The sequence below is a fragment of the Rissa tridactyla genome, chromosome 3, assembly GCF_028500815.1.
Source record: "Rissa tridactyla isolate bRisTri1 chromosome 3, bRisTri1.patW.cur.20221130, whole genome shotgun sequence".
Classification (NCBI taxonomy): domain Eukaryota; kingdom Metazoa; phylum Chordata; class Aves; order Charadriiformes; family Laridae; genus Rissa; species Rissa tridactyla.
Window position 1 is genome coordinate 4,167,503 of NC_071468.1, and position 21,735 is coordinate 4,189,237.

Sequence of the window (21,735 nt, forward strand, 5' to 3'; positions counted from 1 at the left end):
GGTTATCTATCGCATTTTGGAAGGAGGCTGACAATTGTAAAATCTATTTTGTGACTTGACGCTCTGCTCTCTTTGCTCAAACACCCTCTGTGCAGCTTAACAAAAGGCTTCAACTTTCAGTTACCGCTTTCGATGTGCAGCGTGGAAATTTGAAACTCTCTCCGACCAGGAGTTCATTGCGCATTCTAGAATTTAACTAAGTTTCATTTGCACCTCCAGAAGAACAAAACCTTTTTATTGTTTTTTCTTTTCTTTGATGTTAATGGTAGTACAATCCCTCCAAGAAGGAAGTTGGATCTGGTGGAGAGAACATAAGTTCTAAATATCACAAGAGAGAGTTCTTAGATCACATATTTTGCCACTTCCTCTTCTTGTGTGACTAAAACTAGTATCAAATTCCGTGTAAATTCTATTATTAAGGAGTTGAGTGGACTGAAGCCAGCGATGGTACCCCTCAGCCACTTAACTTTTCACATTGTGCCCTGGAAGAATGTTAGATCGTGAAAAGAAAAGGACTCAAAATGAGCTTAGGTCTGTGAAATCATGTTTCAGTTTTTTTCTTCCCTCCTTGATCACAGTAACGAAAACATTAGCTGTATTTTTAAGTACTGGATCGTCTTGATGGAATAAAAATTTTTCCCTGGAGTAATCACCTGCTGTGGCTAGATTAATCTTGACTTGGAGTAAAATTGCAACAAATCTTCATATACATAACAATATAGAGGAGTCGTGTGGGTTTATTGTTTGTTTGCTTTTAAGCATCCTACACTTCCCAGACACATCATACGGAATTAGACTGACGTGATTAGTTTAAAACCTTTACCTAAGTGAAGGCAGAGCAATAGCTTCCTTTCAGCTCTTTGTAGTCAAGACGTATAATGGATGATAGCACTTCTGAACGGGAAGTTTAAAGTTGCAGAATAGCAGTGCCCAATTCTGGTTGGTTTATTCAGTGTTTTTCGGTAATATAGTGAACGCATCTGTGAGACATGGGCTAATTGGGCTGATTGACTTACAGCTGTTAATACCATAGCACAATGAGCGCAGTCATTTCAAATTAAGGATATATTTAAGGTCTTATCACAAAAGCTTTTCTAAAGAAATGCAATTTTAGCACTGAATATACCGTTTTCATATGATTAAATAAATACACCTGTTCTGTATAAAGCGTTTTTCAGAGTGCTGTCAATAAAAAAAATACCAGTATTTCTGGTATTCATAAAATGCTGTGTACTACATATGGCTTTTCCTTACTGCTCTGTTACTATCTTGCAGGTAATATCTGGTCAGTTCTTATCAGACAAAAAAATCGGTACGTATGTAGAAGTGGATATGTATGGTTTACCCACGGACACGATACGTAAAGAATTTCGAACGCGCATGGTGATGAACAATGGTCTGAACCCTGTTTACAATGAAGAATCATTTGTATTTCGAAAGGTAGGATACTTGGAAAGCACGGTTTGTGGTTGCTTGCCCTTTTGCACATGAGCATCCTTGCTCACTTGAGCCACCCCTCCCTGCTTCAGTCTGACTGCTCCCATGAATAAGTACTGCTCCCATGAAAAAGGGTTTGTAGGGTTCCTGTTTACTACCGTAAACAAGCTAAAGCTGAAATAAGCTTTCAAGAGGTTGCTGAGTTTTGGTTTTTTTTAATTTTGCTTTGTTTTATTTTTGTAATGGATAACCTCTGTAGCTGTCACATGATTATTTTTTGTTTGTTTGTTTCTGTTTGGCTTTTCCCTCCCCTTTGCTTCCTCCTCCCACTTGGAGGTAGCCACCTCCTCCGTGGCCATGCCTGTGTTCAAGGTATGCAGTCTGCCCAGAATGAGCCCCCGCTGGTGGACACCATCATTCCTTGGAGATTTCTTCTTCCCTGCCCTGGCAGTGGCTGCTATCTTGCACTGTTCCTTCAGCCCAGAGGGCAGGTGAGATGCTGCATCCAAAGCTAAGGTCAATGTTATTACATGGAAAAGTTGGAAGGGTGCTGTGTTCCTCAGATGTGTTGCCAGCTCCCTCCTTCAGTAGTCCATGTGCATCATGTACCTTTTTCTTTTTTTCTTTTTTTTTTTTTTTTTTTTAATAACAAAAGAAAAACAAACCTTTTTTTCTTGGTATGGGGGATTTAAAGAGAGAGATCAGTCATCCGTGTTCAGTTTTTATCTCTCAGTCTCTCTATATATGATACACATATATTTTTTTTTTTTATTATTTTTTTTTCTGTCGGCTGGAGTTTTCATCCAGACTACGTGTGTTGGCAGTGCCGTCTTTGGTAACGTCTGTTTCGCTTACACCTGTTTTGTTGTCATGCAAAATTGTTGCTCTTTTATTCCAAAGTGACAGACCTTGCCGAGTGGTGATAACACTTCACACTTGGGCCTATTCCACGCGTAATCTGCTTTTGTAATAGTATAACCAGTTTCTAGTAGAAATGTAGTTAATGCAAGAGGTTTTTCTGGACTCCAGTATATTCCGTAATGAGTGTGACTTCAAGTGCTTTTCTCTGTATGTGAGGAGGCACAGGGAAGATGCTTAGGTACAATGACAGGCGATGGTGTTGCCCATGGCTTCCTGGCCATATGGCCAGCATCTGCTGCTTTCTCATTTCTTAAATCAAAAGGCCAGTAAACTACAGGGTACACACAGCTTCAGTCGGAAAGGAGGGTACCTGTGTATCGTGGCACGGGTACAGTGGCTGATGCCAGTGTTCCTCAGACTTTCTGCTTTACTCCGCAATGAACAATTACACGGTCACACATTCTCTTGAATAACTCATCATATAAGTCAGCCAAGAGATTAATTTTCTTCATCTCAGGACCTTACCGTATCAGGCTTAGCATTATAATCAAGACATACATTGATGACCAAGCAGATGAGTGGCGTAAACACAGCAGGAACAGTTCCTCTAGTTGGAGGAAGTGAAAGCGTGGGGGGGCACCATGCTAAAAAGTCGTGAGGGTGGAAGTGCCTACCAGGATACCATAGAACAAATCAATGGAGAGGGAACGATAAACTTCTTAGTCCCCGCTCCTGATCCCTAGCAAATCTGTATCGGAGCCCATAATGTAATGAAAGATGTGCCGATCTGTGGCCTGTAGAGGAGAGATTTTACCCCCCCCCCCATTTGGGTTACAGCGTTCTCCTCAAGCTCATATTTAATCCTACACAGTTGCTCTCAGGTAATGTGTTTAACTGTTCTTCTGTCATGTTTTCTTGTTTTTATTTTAATGAAAATAAAGCTTCAGTCGTTCTAACCAAGTTCTGTGTTGTCACTCTGTTGTGTAAGGGGGAGGAGGGGGTGAGTGCTGGTGGTAACCTGTGCTGGGACTTCGAAGTTATAATCCAGTAGAGCAGCATATCCGTGAACAGCTGAGGTGGGTTCAGAGGCCAAAAGCGTACTTTATTTTGTGCCCCTCTGAGACTGAAAATGAAAGTGGCAGGGGGAAAGTCTAAGGCGTGTAGCAGACGCAGTTTATTTCGGTCTTCCCATTTGTCCCGTAAGCATGGATGAATAGAGCCAGGTAGGGAAGGAGTGGGAAGACCTTTCCCGGAGCAGAGTTGAGGCAGGCTGGCGGAGAGGCTGCACCCCTTGGGCAGGCTGTCTCCTCCCCCTTCCCGGCACAGGGGCAGCACCTTTGTTCCAGGGAAGCCAGGGGATTTTTTTATTACTGTTTTTGGTTGGTCCCGATGGGGGCTGACAGATGCAGATAGCTGGCAGCATCCCTGCCCACCACGCATACCGTGTACCCTTCATGTCCTGAGGCACAGCACACCCACTTCTGCTGGCAGCACGCCGTCCCAGCAGGTCTGTCACCCCGGCCTGCCCTCCTCTGTCATCTTCTCCCCTTTGCAGAACCCGTAGTTCAACATTAGATCCCCATCAGCTTGTACTTGCGCTCTTTCTATTCTTTGCTGCCCTTTTGGATACATCCCCAATCCCGTCTTTCTGTCCTGGTTCCTCCTGATTCGGCAGTATCTACCCTTTGATTACCGCTCTATCTGTCATTTCCCAGGTAGTACTTACCTGCCTTCTTATCCATATCTTCAGTAATGAAAAATAAATATGCAAAATATTTAGCTAGTGTAACTCTAAGCTGCGGGATTTGCATATTCTGAAACCTGCCCATTATTTAGGGTGGAAAAAAAGCTTTTCTAGGAAACGTTCATCTCAACTTGCGCAGTTTGCAGGGAATGACGTTTTCTTACAGTGATGATAGTCTGTTTCTGGCATCCAAAGTGAATGGTTCAAACATGGGAAGGCGGGAAGGGTGCCTACTGTATTAGAGTCATTGAATTTCTTCATTTTATGGCTTTCCAGGTTATTCTCCCGGATCTCGCCGTCCTGAGGATAGCGGTGTATGATGACAATAATAAGTTGATTGGTCAGAGGATCCTGCCTCTGGATGGTCTGCAAGCAGGTTACAGACATATTTCCCTTCGGAATGAGGGCAACAAACCACTCTCTCTTCCGACGGTTTTCTGCAACATTGTGCTTAAAACATATGTGCCTGATGGTTTTGGAGGTGAGATAAACCTGTATCTCTGTGTGCTGTAAGTCTGGAGTGTTGGTGGGGAAGTACTGAAGTGCTGTGGTGTCAGTGTGCCGGCCAGGAACACACAGGCAATGCTGGAGGATTGCAAAGATTTAGGATTTTAACTCCTTGGAAACCCTGCATGTTCAGTTAAGAAATCATCTTTCAGACCGAGCGCCTGCCTCAGTGTTAAAGATACTGACGTGTACCTCTTAAATGACACAATAATATAAAAAATAAGCTAATACTACTTAGCTCGATTTGATTTTCTCTGTTGACGTTTTAGGAACTTTGGATTTTTTTTTAAATTACATTTTTTTCTGACATAAATATTTGTAAGGTTAACATATACTTTAGCTATATTGTTTGGCCTATAGGTATTCACAATTGATGCAGAATCTAGACCTGTTTTTTCAAGCAAAACCACTTTTGTTTTCTTGAGAATATTGGCACATTGTTAAAAAAGGATAGTGAAATCATTTAGCATCCAAAGCCTTTCTGCGTTTTTCTCCCCGTTTTACATGTTTTTAGTGTGGTTTAATTATTTTTGGGTTTTCAGGAAAGTCATTTTTAATGTGAGCCATTTCCATGATCAGGTTGGCAGGGCCGCGGTCATTTATACTGAGCGGTGGCAAATTGCCGCATGGGGATAGGAACAAACAGCTGAGAATAATCATTACCCCACTTAAATCAGTGTAATGGGTAAGTTCACCCCGAGGGTGTACCTCTGGGAAATGTTTTCTTCCCTGCAGATGAAATTCGCTTGTACGTTAGACAATATGTAAACCATTTAAAACTGTAACATAGGAATTGCACTAAGCGTTAGTACTCTGACTCTGCAGCAAAATGAAGTTCACCTTAGAGTTGTTGGTGGAACATCATTGACAAAAATAACGTTTTGCTCTTTGCAAAAAGGGTTTCAAACCTGCTGTCTATGCAGAGAATGACTGCCACTTCTCCGAGCGTCATTTGCGTAGTACAAAGGAGAAAGGGAAGGCTTACCTAACATGGTAGATAGTGGAGCTCTAAGCCTGTGCTTGCTGGTGTTTATCCATGCTTTAAAAAAAACAAACAAACAAACAAAAACAAACCAGGTCTACACTTCAGTAACAACATTTCGTGGAAAAATTTAAGTGTTTACAGATGCATTTGTGGCACTCCTGTGCGAAATCCTGGTTGCTGGCAAGTCAGCTGGAGTTTTGCCACAGCTCTTGCAGCACTGCTGTGCCTTTCTGCAGCGTGTTTCATCTACACTATTTAACTTCGGGGACTTTGTCTCAAGGCAAATGTGAGCTTCTGCTTAAGCTTGGGATTCCTGAGGCAGTGGCTGAACCATGAATCTAAGGGACACATTTAAGCATGGGCTTTAATTCTGTCCTGAGCTTAAGCTTTTGACAGTAAATGACTCAGTTAACATATTTTCTAAACTAGGGACATGCTTCCGATTTGGGATTGACGTTTTTCTGACTGATACCACGCTTTTTCTAAGAGTAGGATTTAAACTTAACAGAGCGTGATGTGGCTCAAGCTGCTGAGTGTGCCGGTCATGTAGGAAGAAAAAAAATTTTTGTTTTTTAACCTGCATTATACAAAGATACTTTCAGAAGTGAAGGACTTGCTTTTCAAAGAGAATCTGAACACCAGTTTAGAACTTGCAAATTGTGTGCGGTTCAGTACTGGTTGATCTACTGCATTATCAGCATTTCTACAGATGGTTTATCTGGTAGAGGTGAGGACACAGAAAAGCGTTACTCCCCCTGAGTAACGGTATCATTACAGTAAAATGCGACTAGGACGAGAGAACTGGTTGTTAAAGCTTACTCTCAGGGTTGGGAAAAACAGGCCCCATATTAACATAAACTAAATGAGTTCAATTATTAGTTCTCCTCTCCCTTCCCAGATAGTTGTGATGTGTGTCATCGATACAGAACAGCAGCATGATGCACAACTGGGAAACAACTTTTGACACTTGGGTGGAATCATTAGTGTTCTGTTGGCATGTGTTTTTTTAATTTCTTATCATCTGCAGTGAACCTCTCATTGTTTTATGTGCTGTCATTAGGATCTCCAGGGTTGTTTGAGCAAACCTGTAGGAAGGTATAGCTCAATTCAGTAGCTGCCTGCTTTCATATTTCTTTTTTTTTAACCTGTATGAGTAAGATTTAAGAACTTGTGCCAAATAATAACTAGAATGGGTAATGCATTGTAGGCTTTAAAAGGTGCATCATTTTATTTTTCATATAACTTAGTAATTTCTTGTGGTTTATTTGCATCAGCCACTCTGTTCCCAGTAAAACACAATACTTGTGCAAATTAATGCAAATGAAGTAGCCTTCTCCAAAGAGAAGCTTCTGTAATAGCAGTCTGTACGTAAGTAAGCATGGCTAGTTAGGTTAGTGGTTAGAGTCCTCTAATGTACTCTTCCAGTGATTTTCCTAGTTTTATATTTAATTGCAATTCTTCTACACAATGTTATTCCCCACCCCCACCTTACCACACTGGGGAGAAAGAAAAACGTAAGCAGAGGACAAATGACAATGTGAGAAGCAGTGATGAGTCACATCCCCCTTGTAGAAATGCTGAGCCTTTGGTGATGTGCTTGTGTGGTTAGTAATACAATTTACAAAGGTCTTGCTTTCCCAAACACGTTAGTCATTTTTACCTTGAAGCTTGTGATAATCAGGTTCCATTTTCGGATGACGCATCAAAGTTGACAGGGTAGTCCTGGATTTTCATTGAAGGGTGCGTGCCAAGGACAAAAAGACATGCCTACTAAGTTACGGAAAGGGGACAGTCGGTACTGGGCTACAAGGCTGAAAATAAATTCTACGCTTTTTTTGTGTATATGAAGTAAGTTGCAGAAGACATCGTTGGGTCATGGCAGTTATTTGAGACAACATATTTGTGTAGGTAAACAAAGCTGTCAAGGGTAATGCTATGTATTTTATACAACTTTTGTTGGAATGGGAGCCCTGCATCCGGTGACTTCAGAGGAACATTACGTAGAACCAGTTAGGTTGGAAGGGAGATAAGCCTCCAGTTCGCACAAGGATAGCACGTTTCTTCCCAGGCTTTTGATGGGTTGGATATTATTACAGACCTGGTCAGTGGACCAGCTTCTCTGTCTTGCCTCATTGTAAGCTAACTTGGAAAATGGCATGAAGCATGGGCAAAAATCAAATGATGGTGAAAACTTGAGAGTGTCAGAACTGTCATTGCAGAAATAATGGCCTATTATGCTAGAGAGACCATCTAGAATATAAGGGTACAAAGGTATTTATCTTTTACTCATAAGCAGCCAAAAATAGGACTTTGCAGCATTCTGCGAAGAAATAGTTTCCTTGTAAGTGAGGTCCATAGTCCTCCTAACGGTCGTGACAAAAAACCCAAGTTAATTAAATGACAATATTTTGTAGTGACTGATGAGTCAGTCGGGCTGCAGCATTCGAACTTCCTTTTTTAAGTTACTGCTCTGACAAGGAAGGCTTATTAACTGAGACCAGTGGCCCTTTTCCTCATTAATACTGAAGTTTCTTAGGGGTCATCAAAACAGATCACTTCTGTGGTCTCTGAATTGCGTTATTGTTGTAGGAGCTGAATCAGTTTAATTTGTAATTTTTTCCATTTGTGAATTCTTTGACTGTTGAAATTAAGCATGGAAAGGGATTATTCAGCATGCAGGTAAAGGTATGTGTCTTTGTCTTTCCGTACACCCATGCCTGGACATTTATCACTGCACATGGAAAATAGATTCAATAACGTATGCGGTATGGGGCGCTGGGTAGTGCTTTGATACCACCAATGGTGCTGTGTCGTGTACAAGATTCAAATACCGGCCATTATGGTTCACAGAAAAGCCATTTCACAGCCTCTCGTGTTCCAGACATGGAGTGTCACAAAGACGAGTGAGAACAGATTTCCCCCGATTGCTTTAGCCACCCATCTGAAACTGCTGTTTAGCTCGGAAATATAACAGCGTTTTCTGCAATTCCCTGCAGTCCCCAGTCAGTCAGCACCCCCTCGAATCACCAGCAGACAAAGTTGTTAGCGCTGTGTGGCTCGGGAGATCTCCTTCTGGTCTCGAATTCTAGTGCCGTCAGCTGGGAGAAAGTTAGGGTAACTGTGGTCTGGTGGCGTCACTGTGGTTTTTTCCTAAATAAGGTGCGTGAATGAATACCTCTCCCTTGGCGCATTGTAAACGGATTCATGTTCCCAGTGTGTTCAAGCGCTGTGGCGATGAGCGCTTTTAATCCTGCCAAGTTCACAATGGCAAGTTGGACTATTGTTGCAAGCCATGGCTCGTAACAACAGGGATTGTAACAACAGGGTTGGTAAAGCCCTCGTAGAAGATTAATTTCCAAATGCCTCTGAAGGTCATAAAAAGTTTATTTGTTTATTTTTTTTTCTTGCAGATATTGTGGATGCTTTATCAGATCCAAAGAAATTTTTGTCTATCACAGAAAAAAGAGCAGACCAAATGAGAGCTATGGGTATCGAAACTGTAAGTAGAACATAATGACGAACGCAGCCCATTTCTGTTCATGCTGTGTCCTTTCTTTAAAGTAAACCGCTCCTTCTCCAATCGATACATGTTACCTTGTCATTTCTCATTTTCAAACATAAGCCGCTCTGTCCTGCTCTGAAATACATTGGCTTATGTTAGTTAACGTGTACTGAAATACCATTCACTGTCTGACTTCCCGTGGATCATACTAACACATCCCTTAGAAGCAGAAATTTTAAGAAATCACAAAGGAGCTGTATTTTAGTAGGTACCCATTAAAAATAGGCTACCTACTAAATATAGTGTTGTTTGTAAGTATGTTGCAATTTTCTTAATTAAGTTTAAAGTAAGCAAGTTCAGAAATTTCCCATACCTCACCTTATGTATTAGAGGCACAACAACAATTAACTTACTATGATGTGAATGTTCCTTTCAGAGTGATATAGCTGATGTACCAAATGACACTTCAAAGAATGATAGAAAAGGAAAAGCCAATAATGCCAAAGCCAACGTAACACCCCAGAGTAGCTCTGAGCTTCGACCGAGTACTACGGCAGGCTTTGGATCTGGGACCGACGCTAAGAAAGGTAGATAAAAACTACGCACCACTCCTTCAGTCCCGAAGGGAGTCAGAAAGTCACAGAGAAGTACTCACGCAATTTTAGTTTTGCAGTTCTATCTGTTCGTACTCTTTTATAAGGTAACTTCTCTTGCCACTGAGAGTGGTCTTTGTCTAATTGCAGATAAATTCGGTGTGCTACTAAAAGGGCCGTATGAAGCCAATACAGCCTTATTTTACTAAGTGACCGTTTTGTGTAGCTGTGTGCCTGCTGCCTGTAGTAGCAACCTGTGTGACTCTGGGAGCAGTTTACTAAAGATCTGCTAGAGGAATGCCGGTAGGAATGACTGTTTGCTGGTATACTCCACAGAAACTCTTCTGCTTTTCTTTTTTTTCTCCCTCCACAAATCCCTTGGCAGAGTTGCAGATTTAAGTAATTAAAGGTATTTAGAATTCATTGGATTCTGTAGAGATTTCCCAACAATTAGAAATGTTTTCAATGTGTGGTTTTACGCTGAATAGTGATTATGGAAATGGCGTGTTTATTGTAAAACGTATCCATATTAAATGTGCTCATTTATAAGTGAATAAGTATTTTTCCCCTCACTATTCACCGTTCACTCAACAAAACCATCTTAACAGGGTCAAATGGGATTATTTGTTTCTCACATATCATCACAGGTAATGAAGATTAAGCGAGAAAACAAATTTGTACAGCTGAATGCAACACAATAAGTATTTCTGTTAATGGGCCACAAGAATCAGAGTCTGGTTCATTCTCTTTCATCCACCTTGGCCCAAAGGGATGGAAGGGAGTGAAAAGGAGCACTTACGGCTCTTGTTTTTAAACTGAAGCAGACCTGGCTGAATACACACCTGTGAAGGGATCTCCTGAGAAACAAGATGCCATTTCTCTGGAGTCACTTTTGGCAATAAAAGAGGTCGTCTCTGGCACCTGAACTCTTTCAAAGTTCTTCCCTGCTGCAAAACCCAGATTATTTTACGCCGTGAGGTGTTTTCATGTTTCATATATCATCACGAAGATGCACAAGTATTAGTTTTATTATGCACTAATTAAGCACGAAATTTGCTGGGGTTGGCAACTTAATTCCTGGTTGCCATGGAGGCAGACCTGGTGAACAAAGTAAAGGAGTCTGCGTTTTAAATTAAAATCCTGAGGAAGTTTGTTGAGAACACAGCACGCCTGATGCAGCCCCGGTCTTAAACTGAGATTTCGGTGCGTACGCGTTCTTGTCTGCAACTGTTTTTATCCGTATTCTGGCACGTTAAAATAGAGCTGTTCATTTTTATATCCTGTGTAACGATCCTCGTTTTGTATTGCTTACCTCTGTGGTCTTTTAAGATCGCAATGATTCTACCATTGTTACAATATACAGCTCCCCTCGCTATCAGAAATTATGTGCCCAGCAAGAGAGGGTGTCCGAGGGCACAGGAACCTTGCGGGGTTTGTTCTCTGCCTTTCAGCAGCAGTTAACTGATTTGTGGCTTTGAAAAACTTCAGGCTCTATCTGTGCCGAAGTCTGTTTCAGTCTCGTTTACTAGACTAATGTTAATACCATATAATTGAGCAGCATCTTACGCTTCTAAGAAAATAAAAAATTTGTGTTCCCTAAGGAGATTGCCTGCCTACGTTCCCCCCTCTCTTTTTTTTTGTTTTTTCCTTTTACAGCATCTGAATATTTTTCAGTTAAATTCACCTTAAAAGGCAGAAAGCCCTTTTCAAGGCAGGGGGAATGTGATAGTCCACAGACACTATTAAGAGCACTTCACTAAATATGTTTGCGGTGTACTTATGTACAGGCGAATATTTTTGTGTAAAAACTCAGAAAAAAACCTATGCATTACAACTCCCGTGGCATTGTATTGACATTTGTATTAATGACTACATGTAGGATGTGCTTAGTTGTTTAAAAATAATACGTCACAAAACATTTATTAAAGCATAAACATGAGGTGAGATTGGGTTTTGTTTGCACTGCAGGTAAGGTGATGAAAATATATTTCCATTCATCTAAATAGTACTGTTAGTTTTGTATGATAGATTGGCTTTGTTGTATTGAATTTTCACTAGAATTTTCACTTCTTATGATTTTGTGTTTCTCCTCCGTTTTTACTGCTTCTTTTCTCATAGCCTGGTGTGAACCAAAAAGCAAATTTTACCTCCGTTAACATACAAGCTGCAGGTGAATTTTCACTCCAACGATTTTTGTGTTTTAAATTTAGGAGAAGTATACTTAACCTCAGTTAAATCTTTATGTAGTCACGTAGAACCTTACCCAAGAAGCCTCCCTCCTGAAACGAGTGGTGCCCGAGCAATCTCCAGCTATGGACCAGCATTCTGAAGTTTGTGTGGTTCAATTTTAATGTCCATAAACGGTTTGCTGTCTTTTCAGAAAAGGAGCTTTTTCAATTCTTAGATGGCTGTGTTTTGACACTTCAGTCCAGAACTGGAAGAGATTAAAATACACTCGTTGATTCATTTCGTTTTTCACAAGGCAATTGATTGAGTAGTGCATTTGAAAAGGAAATTAGCTGTATCTTAGCTATATCTTGATGAATAATTTTCTCATTAACCTGCAATTATTTTTTATGTGGTGAAAAACTTTATTTAATTGCTAACTTAAATGTAGGTTTCTGTGGTAAAACTCAAAAAGTATGAGATATACTAGTACGTATGAAGTTTTAGATAAACTGTATCAATACCTTCCTAGGTATAGACCTTATTCCTCAAGTGAAGATAGAAGATTTAAAGCAAATGAAGGTGAGTACGGGCACAAGCTTTTCAAGATGTGTTTCTAATGATTTGTTTTAAGTAGCCAGGATTTTATCTGGTTAAAGACAATATGACCACAGAAAAATTGATCCAACTTCTCTTTTTGTAGGCTTATATAAAGCATTTAAAGAAACAGCAGAAAGAGCTGAACGCCTTAAAGAAGAAACATGCAAAGGTACGAACATTAAGAGCTCTCTGAGCAGCACACTCTTATTGAAAAAAGTTGCAGCGCTCGTTAGCACAGACTGCTCACTCCTAATTAAATTGTAGGGAAAAACTAAGGAGCAGTAGTTGGACCACCAGGAAAGGCGCATGTGTTTTAAAGGTACTGAAATATGCTCCAGTGAGCAAATTTTCCCTTTAGCACAACACTCTGTGTGTCTCCATGAGTTTCAGTGCACATTGGTTTGACCCATACAAGCATCCAAACCTCACCTTTTTCGGGTGATGATTTTTATCTACCGCCCTCTTGCATGACATATTGACAGGTAGCTTGGGAAAAAAAAGGCAGTGATGATGTGAGAGTGTGCTGCGTCGAAGGCAGGCACTGGAGAAACTGCAGCGTGGCTGAAGAGAACTGGAATGTGTAACTGCAAAATGCAAAATGAAATGCCCTGTTCCGCCTCACTTATAGCTACGTTAACCAGTTTATAGTCAGCTTTTTGCTTGGTGCTGTTGGCAGTGATGTCCCAAATACATCACTTTCACAAATATAATTTGCATTGGAAAACCACAGCCAATTTTCTCCTGCCCTTATCATTAGAAAAGCATTACTCTCCTGTTACAGAAAGAGGCATAACAAGTGAAAAAAGTATCTTGAAGTTTTGGCAATATGTACAAATCCATTCTGGGCTTTTGGGGCAGTTATTCCCATGCTCTCTTTGATTGCAGATTTCATTGCAGGGCTGACGTAATGTAGTTGCCTGGGCATTTTTAATATCAGTCTTTGTGTTTATTTTCATGACTGTTGTTTGGGCGTGGGACTCTGTGTCTCTACAACGAAGCATGAAGAAATTACGTCAATAATTGGCACTTTTGTGGGGCTCTTAGTATTAAAAGTAGTGTAAGAAAATTAAGTAGTTACATTTCAGACCCCTTACTCGGCTCTGTGCAGAAGGGAAATGACTGATTTCTCCATGTTAGTGTTGTGTGTGAAGCAAATGCTCAAGAAAAAGTGTCTGTCATCCACACGTCTGGGCAGGGACAGTTTCTAGACCTTCATAGGGTTGATCTTTTAGGGGGCTTCTTATTTTTAAACACCACTTTCTCATTTCACTGGACAACATCCAGCAGTTTGCTATGGCAGCCCTTTGCAAATGAAAATGGTACCACGGTGACATAGAAAACAGCCATACGCAGGGATCTATGTCCCTGATACGTGTGACCCACAGTGGTGTAAGGATATCTTAGCCAAGGCTGCGCTTGCTAATGTTAAAAAAAATTGATCCATCTGTTCAGGCTTGCACTTGCTTCCGCTAATCGGAGGGGGAAATTGCCAGCCACAACCTGAAAATGCTGTGCGCTCAGAAGGGCTTTCAGCATTAGCTCAAGCACAGCTATTTTCGGTCTGAGACAGCCCGTGTCCTGCTGGTCTTAAGTACAGAGTGCGAGTCTGTCCTAACAAGAAGGTGCCTGTCTAGAGCTTGCCTTGCTAAAGGCTCTGGTAAGGGCAGCTTCTTGAATTTGGAGAGGAGAGTCTGAGCAGAAAAGTGTGACCTTATTAACTCACAGACGAGATCTTAGGGAAGTGCTTGGTGTACTTGGTGCTTTTAATGCATTTTAGCAGCTGGGATGGAGCAGGAGAGCTACGCACTTGGTTATCCATCATCAGCTTGAGCAAGCGTGTGTGTTAAGCAGACTGAACTTAAAAGTTCCAGAAATCAGTTGGCTCTTTATTTAACCATAGACACTCCAGAGAGCTGGGGGAATAAGTAAACAGAAGGGAATTGTTCATGTTGTGTAAGGAAAGAAAAGTTCAATACTTTTCTATCTAAACTTGGCTTTGGAAGATGTGTTACAGAAAATGAATGCATGCGAGCGTGGAAAAGGGAACGGGTCGAGGGGAAGGAGCTCTGATCTAAGCGGTGTAGGAGCTTATCTGGTAGCCCTGGGCAGAGCTAGCTAAGGAAGGTGACAGCAGTAAGGGTCCCTTTTACTGACAGCATCCACTCGGTGGAGAGAAGTATTCGCAGCCCCACTGGAATGCTGCCTGGCGGAGGTTGGTTGCTCTATATGAAAACTTGTCAGTCTGTTTTCTCAGGGTATAGGACTGTTAGAGACACCACGTTTCCAGATTAATACAAAAATTAAACTGGTGCGAGTCTTTTCACTCTCTGTCTTTTTTTGATGCTGTCTTTCTCTTCATTTATTTCTGTTTAGTTTTTCAGCCATTTTGACTCAAGTGGCACAATAAAATTCTCCTAACAGCCCTCTGCGTGTTATCACTCATTTGTTTTTCCTTCACAGCATAGCTCCTCACAACTGTAACGCCCAGTGTACACACACAGACACATCACATACTGCGTCTTCACTTTCACTTATGATAGTGTTGTTATTAATCTGCTTTTTTAGGAGAAGGATGTTTGGGCAGGCGGAAATACAATCCTCACTGTTCTTTTTTTCACTTTTGTGTAGGAAAAATAAGACTTCTAGTCTAAGTAGGATAGAGATCGTTAGATTAGCAGAAAGTCCACTTCGCTTAGTATCGCTATTCCTAAGCAGCCAGTCTGTGACAGATAAAATTAAATTTGCCCCTTATGTCAGATTAGTGGCTTGCAAAAAAATGCATAATTGTGGATTTCACGAAGTCTATGAATAGCTAAGAGGTGAATTTTTACTCAGGATTGAGAAGCATGCAAGAGGTACATATATAAAGCTCTGCAAAGACAGGACAATGCTTTTAAAGAAATCCTGAAGGATTGTGAGGGAATAATAGAGCACGTAGAAATTAAAGGCAGGACAGCCTGTAGTGATTCCACAGCAAGTTTAGTTTCAGAGTCAGTGTGCAAGTGTGGTTTCTCCACTTCAGAAGAAACCATTCGGTTCTGCAACAGAGCTGTTGCCCCTGTTTTTCAAACCCAGCCCTCTGCTTGGTTTGTGGCCTGGCTGTGAAGGCAGAGGGACTTGAAAGGGGCAGAGTGAATATTCTCCGGGCTGGTTTAGTCTCTGAAAAGGTGTGTCTGCATGAATATGACCGAGGTAGCGTTGTGCTCCTGTTGGAATTGCGAAAGAACAGATGATTGCGCTTGTGAGGGAAGAACGTGATCCAAACCTCAGCCCATTTACTTGCATTATGAACTAGTTTCACCCAGCAGGGCATTCCGAATCCGGAATGAGACAGGTCACCGGCAGAAGACTGTAGATTTTCAGGTGATCTGGGGTGGCATCAGAGGTAGATGGGCTATAAAGGCAAGGAGATGTGCATATGTGAGTCACTGATTTCCTCTGTTAGCAGCCTGCTTCTATGGGCCCCTACTGAATTGTAATATTTTGCAGGGATGTCACGTAGTTTTTGTGCTTCTTGAGTTAGAAGAGGAAGGGTAGCAAGGTGTTATCTTGATATATTCTCTAACAGTCAACAGCACAACAGATAGTTGTGGTATACGGTTCTAGTGGTTTCAGACAAGACAGTCGTAGTCCTAAGTGCCTCCTTAAGGAATTTAATATGACCATAGACAGTAACCAGAATTGCATAATTGCCACCCAAAAATATAAATTTCCCAATTCATCTCCCACACATTTATATTGGCATTGAATACATGTACTGTTTGAAATAAAGCCTAGTAAAAAAGGACATAAAAAAAGATTTCCATTTCACAATGCCAAAGCGACAGGGTGTCTGTGGGACTCTAGATTCTGCAAAATGGATTGCTGATTTGGTGATGATAGTTTCTTTTCTTTATTTCCTCAGTATTCTGTAATGAGAATCCTCCAGGCTGCAGTCTTCAGTTGTACACAGGAGTATTTGTCTTGGTTTAGGGAGATACCAGGCAGGAATAAAGATTTATATCATAGGAACTTAACTTCCTCTTCTTTTCAATAGACTGAATTGTGATCCCCCATCTCCCCCGCCATGGAACTATATATGATTCTTTGCTTTTTACCCATGGATACTCTTGCTGTGATTTGAGTCTTTTTGATTCAGTTAGGTGGCCTCTCAGAACCCTGGCTGAACTGTGGCTTCAGTTTGTAATATAAGCATTAAATGTGATTTGTGAATATATTCATGTCAAAGGCACGTGAAATCAAACTGCAAATTCAGTGGACTTGAGGACAGCCTGAAACTTTGCATCTGAAGACAAAATATATATAGAGAGAGTGTTTTAAGATGCTACAGAACCACTTGTATTTCTTAGAATCTTGACAGAAAGTTTAGGACGCAGCATCTAGCTGTGACGATTTTTCCTTTGAGCATAGACAGAAAATCAAACTCACATCAGCTAACCCATTTGAAATAGTGTTCCAGGGGTCGAAGGCCATATAATTCAAGGGAACTCTGGCAGGGAGTTGACTCCTCGTACTGTTTGTACCTTGCGCGTGGAGGTTGTTGGTGGCCCATCTTCCTCTTCCAGCTCTGTTTGTATTGTGCACAAATACATGTTCCCTGAACTGGATGGGGAGGAGGACCAGGGAAGGAAATGAGGGGGATATGGTCTGCGATGTATCTGTTTCAGATACAAGATAGAGTTGTGACGAGCAGTAAGTAGCAGCAGAGGGGAATCTCCAAAAGATTACAGTGGGTTTGTGATAAAGACAGAAGGCTTAAATCATGGTTGTCCTGGGGGAAAAGCAGGGATTCTAGCTCTACGTGATGCGCCCTTCCAGATTATGGAGGAGCATCACATGAGTGGGCTGATGTCTCATGCTTTGCGATGTTTGCACTTAGTCTTTTATAACAATAATTGTTTTGTTCTGTTCATCTAGTTTGAGAGCTGCTCTCAGTCACTTCGCCTGTAGCTGGCTGCTGCTGTCGAGTTTGTGTCGTTCTCTTCACTGTCCATGTTTTTTTCTACCTAGTTAGTCAGTGTAAATACTCCCTGGTGAAGCTGGCATGTTTTAATGTTGATGGAGTGTATTTGTTTCGCTTTAAATCCTCTGTAGAACAGAATATTCAGTTCCCCACTCTAAATACAGAATTTGGAAGCTGTACGCGTTCCCCAGGGAAGTGCTTGGCAGATGTTGGAGTGCTTGGATACAGCCCAGGGCTGGATTTTTAAAAGCATCACAACATTTGTATTAATGTTTTGGTAAAAGTGAATGTAGAAGTCTTTAATTAATATTTTTAGTGGAAGAAACAGTGATAAGGCCAACACAGGTGTATAGAAAATAATAACAAAGAGCGGTAGAATAGTGAGGGTAGAATAAATGCAAAGTGAGCTGCAAACCAAAATAGAGATAAAGTCCTGGAAAAGGCCATATTAATTAATGCAAGGCATTTTGTCATGATTAGATAAAATGTGGAGCAATTGAATATTAATAAAATAATGTAAATTAACAAACAACAATTTTTCTTATTGTAATATAAATTCAGTATTTAGTGCTCTCTGTGGTGGTTATACTTTTGCGTCATTATGAGCAGCTGTCCTGATAAACATGAATACGAAGTCAAGTTCGATAATGAAGTCTATGTGTAAGCACTAAGTGAAGCGTGTTGTTCCTGGTACAGTCTTGTAGTGGACAGGAGCTGTCTGTGTGTGAGACCCAAGCGTGTAACACGCGTTAGTGATTCATCTTTTCATCATAGGAATAGCTTTTTTCTTCCCCTTCCATAGATAACCTCCTCTGCCACTTCACCAATGCAAGTCACGTAACTGTAGTAGTGACAGCGGGTTAGCGTTGATGTGGAATGCTCCACGGGTAGCCCTGTATGTCCAGTTTATCAGCATGTGCTGTATTATTTGGGGGGGAGTGGGGAGCAGGGGGCGATGGTTATTTGCAGTCTGCGTATGTAGTTGGAAGTCATACTGCACAGCTTGCTGTTGCTTGCAAGGGGAGATGCTCTGCAACAAGGTGGGATTTCTTAATGAGAAGATGCTGCTGTCATTAGGGGTCACGGGCCGTTGAACGTCCGTTGTTAATGATTTGACTTTAGCTAATGTTTGGACTTGGAGCTATTTGATTTGCGGTGGCCAAGGGGGCTAGCTCTGTATTCAGTATGAGATACATAGAGGAAGGGGGGACTGGGTTGAGTTTTGGTCTCATCTGCATTCAGAAACCTTGAACGATAGATCAGAGCTTGTAAACCTGTTTTTTTACATTGCACTTAAATGGACATTTATTCAAAAAGATGTTTTTCCCATCATTCTTTTGTTTTAAGGTCTGCTACAAATTTTATTTTTTCAAACAAAGAAATGTTTTAGCATTTACGGTGGAGTATCTGGAACCTTCAATGCCAGATGACTAAACCAGATTAAATTCCATTGTCAAAGTTATCTGTTGGTACGCTGATATTTTTTACACTGTAAGAAAACTAAACATTAAAAATCCAGCAACCTAACTGTAAGGTCCTACTGTTTTCCAGGAGCACAGCGCTATGCAGAAGTTGCACTGCACACAAATTGACAAAATAGTGGCACAATATGATAAAGAAAAAGTATCATACGAGAAAATGTTAGAGAAGGCAATCAAGAAGAAGGGGTAAGATATTGTTTTAAATTTTTTTTTTTTTTTTTTAGACTTAAAATAGATTTCATGCTTTTGTGGTCTGGAATAAAGCATTCATAAAAGGTCATTCCGAGTAATGAATTGCAGCTTGACGCAGCGTCCTCCATCAAACTGAGTATGAGCTGCTTGAAGGTTCTAGCAGTGGGCCATAAATGTTGTACGCGCTTTGCCTTTCTCTAGTCTTCTACTATCAGAGTTTTAAAAGTAAAAGTGAAGGAGTTGCCTCAAATTTTTATTTCTGTAGTCTGATCTGTCTCGCTGCATTCCCCAGGGAATGTCGTGTTCAGTGAGAGCAGACTAAGGTCCTCAATAGCTCTAATGACCAGAAAGTAGCAATGATTTGATTTTGGGGAAAAAGCTGGCTTCTAAATCCTGAATGGTTTAGAATAATAGAGTTTTGTGGTGCTGTCAAGTTGAAGTTTCTTTCTAACAAAAGAACCCTTCAGATCCTCAACTGGGATAAATCAGTATTACTCCTTTGACATGAGTGAAGCTGGTTTGGTTTGCACTAGCTGATGGCCTGAGACATTATCTGTGTGAATCTCTTAATTCTCCCTGAAGAGTTCCTGGAAGATACCGGTGACTAATAAAATGCCCCTCTTACAGTCTCGTTTGGAATTACGTAGCAGGACCTGCTGTTGCCTTCCTGCTATCGTGTAATTTGGCAGCAGTTTTTTTTCTCTCCACCTCTCACCGGCATTTCATTGAGACTTCATTGCTTTATACCGCAATGCTGTGACCTGAAGCAGCAATTACTTTATTCATTTCTATATCAAGCTATGCTAATAGTTAGCCTAAATTTGATATTGTTGTCATCTGGCAAGAACAACTGGCAACCAACGCACTGAATACTGAGCGTAGATGCCTCTTTGGCATTGGATTCTTACACAAATGCTTTTTGTTTTATAAATTATTTGGAATGGCAGTGGGTTTTGAGTGTGCATCTTATGAACTTGCAATGGAACAGAAACAGAGTTGCCAGAAGTAAACAAGATAAGGAGAATTCTCCTCGCTAAATTATTAAAAGCTCACAAACTCTTTAAAAAGCTCATGTTGGATTCTTTTGTTCAAGAAGGGAGAACTGTAGGCACCCAAATACTTCCAATCCAAGTAGTTTCTTCCAAAAAATTACTACTTCTTCAAACAGAAAGGGAACAATTACAGGAGTAATTAATTTAATGTGGCTTTGATTCATTTTCCATTGACTATAACACAGCTTATGAATATAGCTGGGTTTATAATTACAGGCAGGGTATTTACTCGCGGTTGCAGTGAGCTAAGCCCTGGACATTGCACCGTGATTATTGTGAGGGGAGAAAGGCTTCACTGTGCTCTGGCAGTTGATAATTTGATTCCTGGCTGGACATCACTTCATTGGCTACTTGCAGTGTCTTTTCTTAATTTTATAACGCTTGTCCCATGGACGCCGAAGACTTCCTGATAGTTTTAAATGATCATAAAAAGTTAAAATTAAAAAAAGTTGGAAATGACTACTCCAGAAGCAGATCCAGTACACAGCCAAACACTATTCCTCGCCACGACTCCATCGTTTTCATGGACTCCAGAGCTCTCAGTCATCTGATGGCTCTTCAGTGTTCAAAGAATAATTACTGGTGTCTAATTAACAGCCAAATCAAATCCAGTATCAGCAGAGAATTTCTGTGAAAACGCTTTTTAATTCTGTATCAGAGCGTTTTAAGGGCTTACTTCAGGGTCATTGTGTGTGCAGGCCTGAAAGCCCACTCAGCAAGGTATTTATGCGCACACTTCTCTTCCCCCCCCCCCCCCCATGCAGTGTATTTAAGGACATGCTTAAAAGTGAGCACACCGCTTGAGACTTAGACTTTATTGAACTGAAACGATCTGATGAATTAGGGGTCCTGGGTTCAGTGAGTGCAGGACATGCTCCATTTCCTTGACTATCATTTTGGAACTTTTACAAGCAATAAAAGTTGTAAAAGAACATGTAAAATGTGTTTTCAAGGCATTCATATTGAAATTGTCAGATACTTCCTAAAAAAAAAAATACAGGCCTTTTGATAGGTGTATAGAAGACTTTCTCTTCTGATTTTTGTTGTGCAGTTTTTCTTGGTCCGTTTCTGCCACATGGTGTGACAAATGTCAACTGCATATTGTTCCGCAAAGTAGAATTTCTTAATCACACGCAAATTCACTGACAGATGGACAGGATTTTGCTCCCTGTGCTATTTCTGTCGTACATTTCAAATGCTTACAAACCTCAGCGAGGCTTATTGGGCATAGGGATGCTCGTGTTCCCACTCTGAAGGGAACACGTTAAGGGCACGTAAAGATCCTCCGGATTTATCAGGACTGTCCAGAAATTCAAGTGTACGTGTATGCGTAAGCATGGACATGTGACATTGGGTTGGGCTGTTCCTGGGTATTTTTTCCCACCTGCGCCTTGGTCGTTTAACCCTGGACTATACCACTGCACCTGGGGAGAGTCCTCGTTCTGTCCGGCCTGGCTGGAAGTTGCCTTGAGCGACAATGAAAGCTGCATTTCCAGAGAAGGGATCAGCTGGTGGTTTTGATGTCTGAGTTTCTGAAAAGTCCAGTGATTGAACCAATTAGACTAATTTGGGATAAAATATGTTTGATTCGCCTAAGACGCAGTCTCTTTCATACGGTACGACAGATCATATATGAACTATAGCCAGACTCT

General features: G+C 41.0%; 1 protein-coding gene across 8 annotated transcripts in view; it reads left to right on the top strand.

Moving 5' to 3' along the window:
- Positions 1-21,735, top strand: part of PLCB4 (phospholipase C beta 4) — a 205,712-nt gene that overhangs the window by 161,745 nt on the left and 22,232 nt on the right. For all 8 annotated transcript variants that reach the window (XM_054194796.1, XM_054194798.1, XM_054194797.1 and 5 more), the window contains 7 exons: positions 1,276-1,440; positions 4,319-4,523; positions 8,945-9,033; positions 9,473-9,623; positions 12,328-12,377; positions 12,499-12,564; positions 18,910-19,025. In XM_054194796.1, the coding sequence (XP_054050771.1) occupies positions 1,276-1,440; positions 4,319-4,523; positions 8,945-9,033; positions 9,473-9,623; positions 12,328-12,377; positions 12,499-12,564; positions 18,910-19,025 (842 nt within the window). The remainder of the gene's footprint in view (positions 1-1,275; positions 1,441-4,318; positions 4,524-8,944; positions 9,034-9,472; positions 9,624-12,327; positions 12,378-12,498; positions 12,565-18,909; positions 19,026-21,735) is intronic.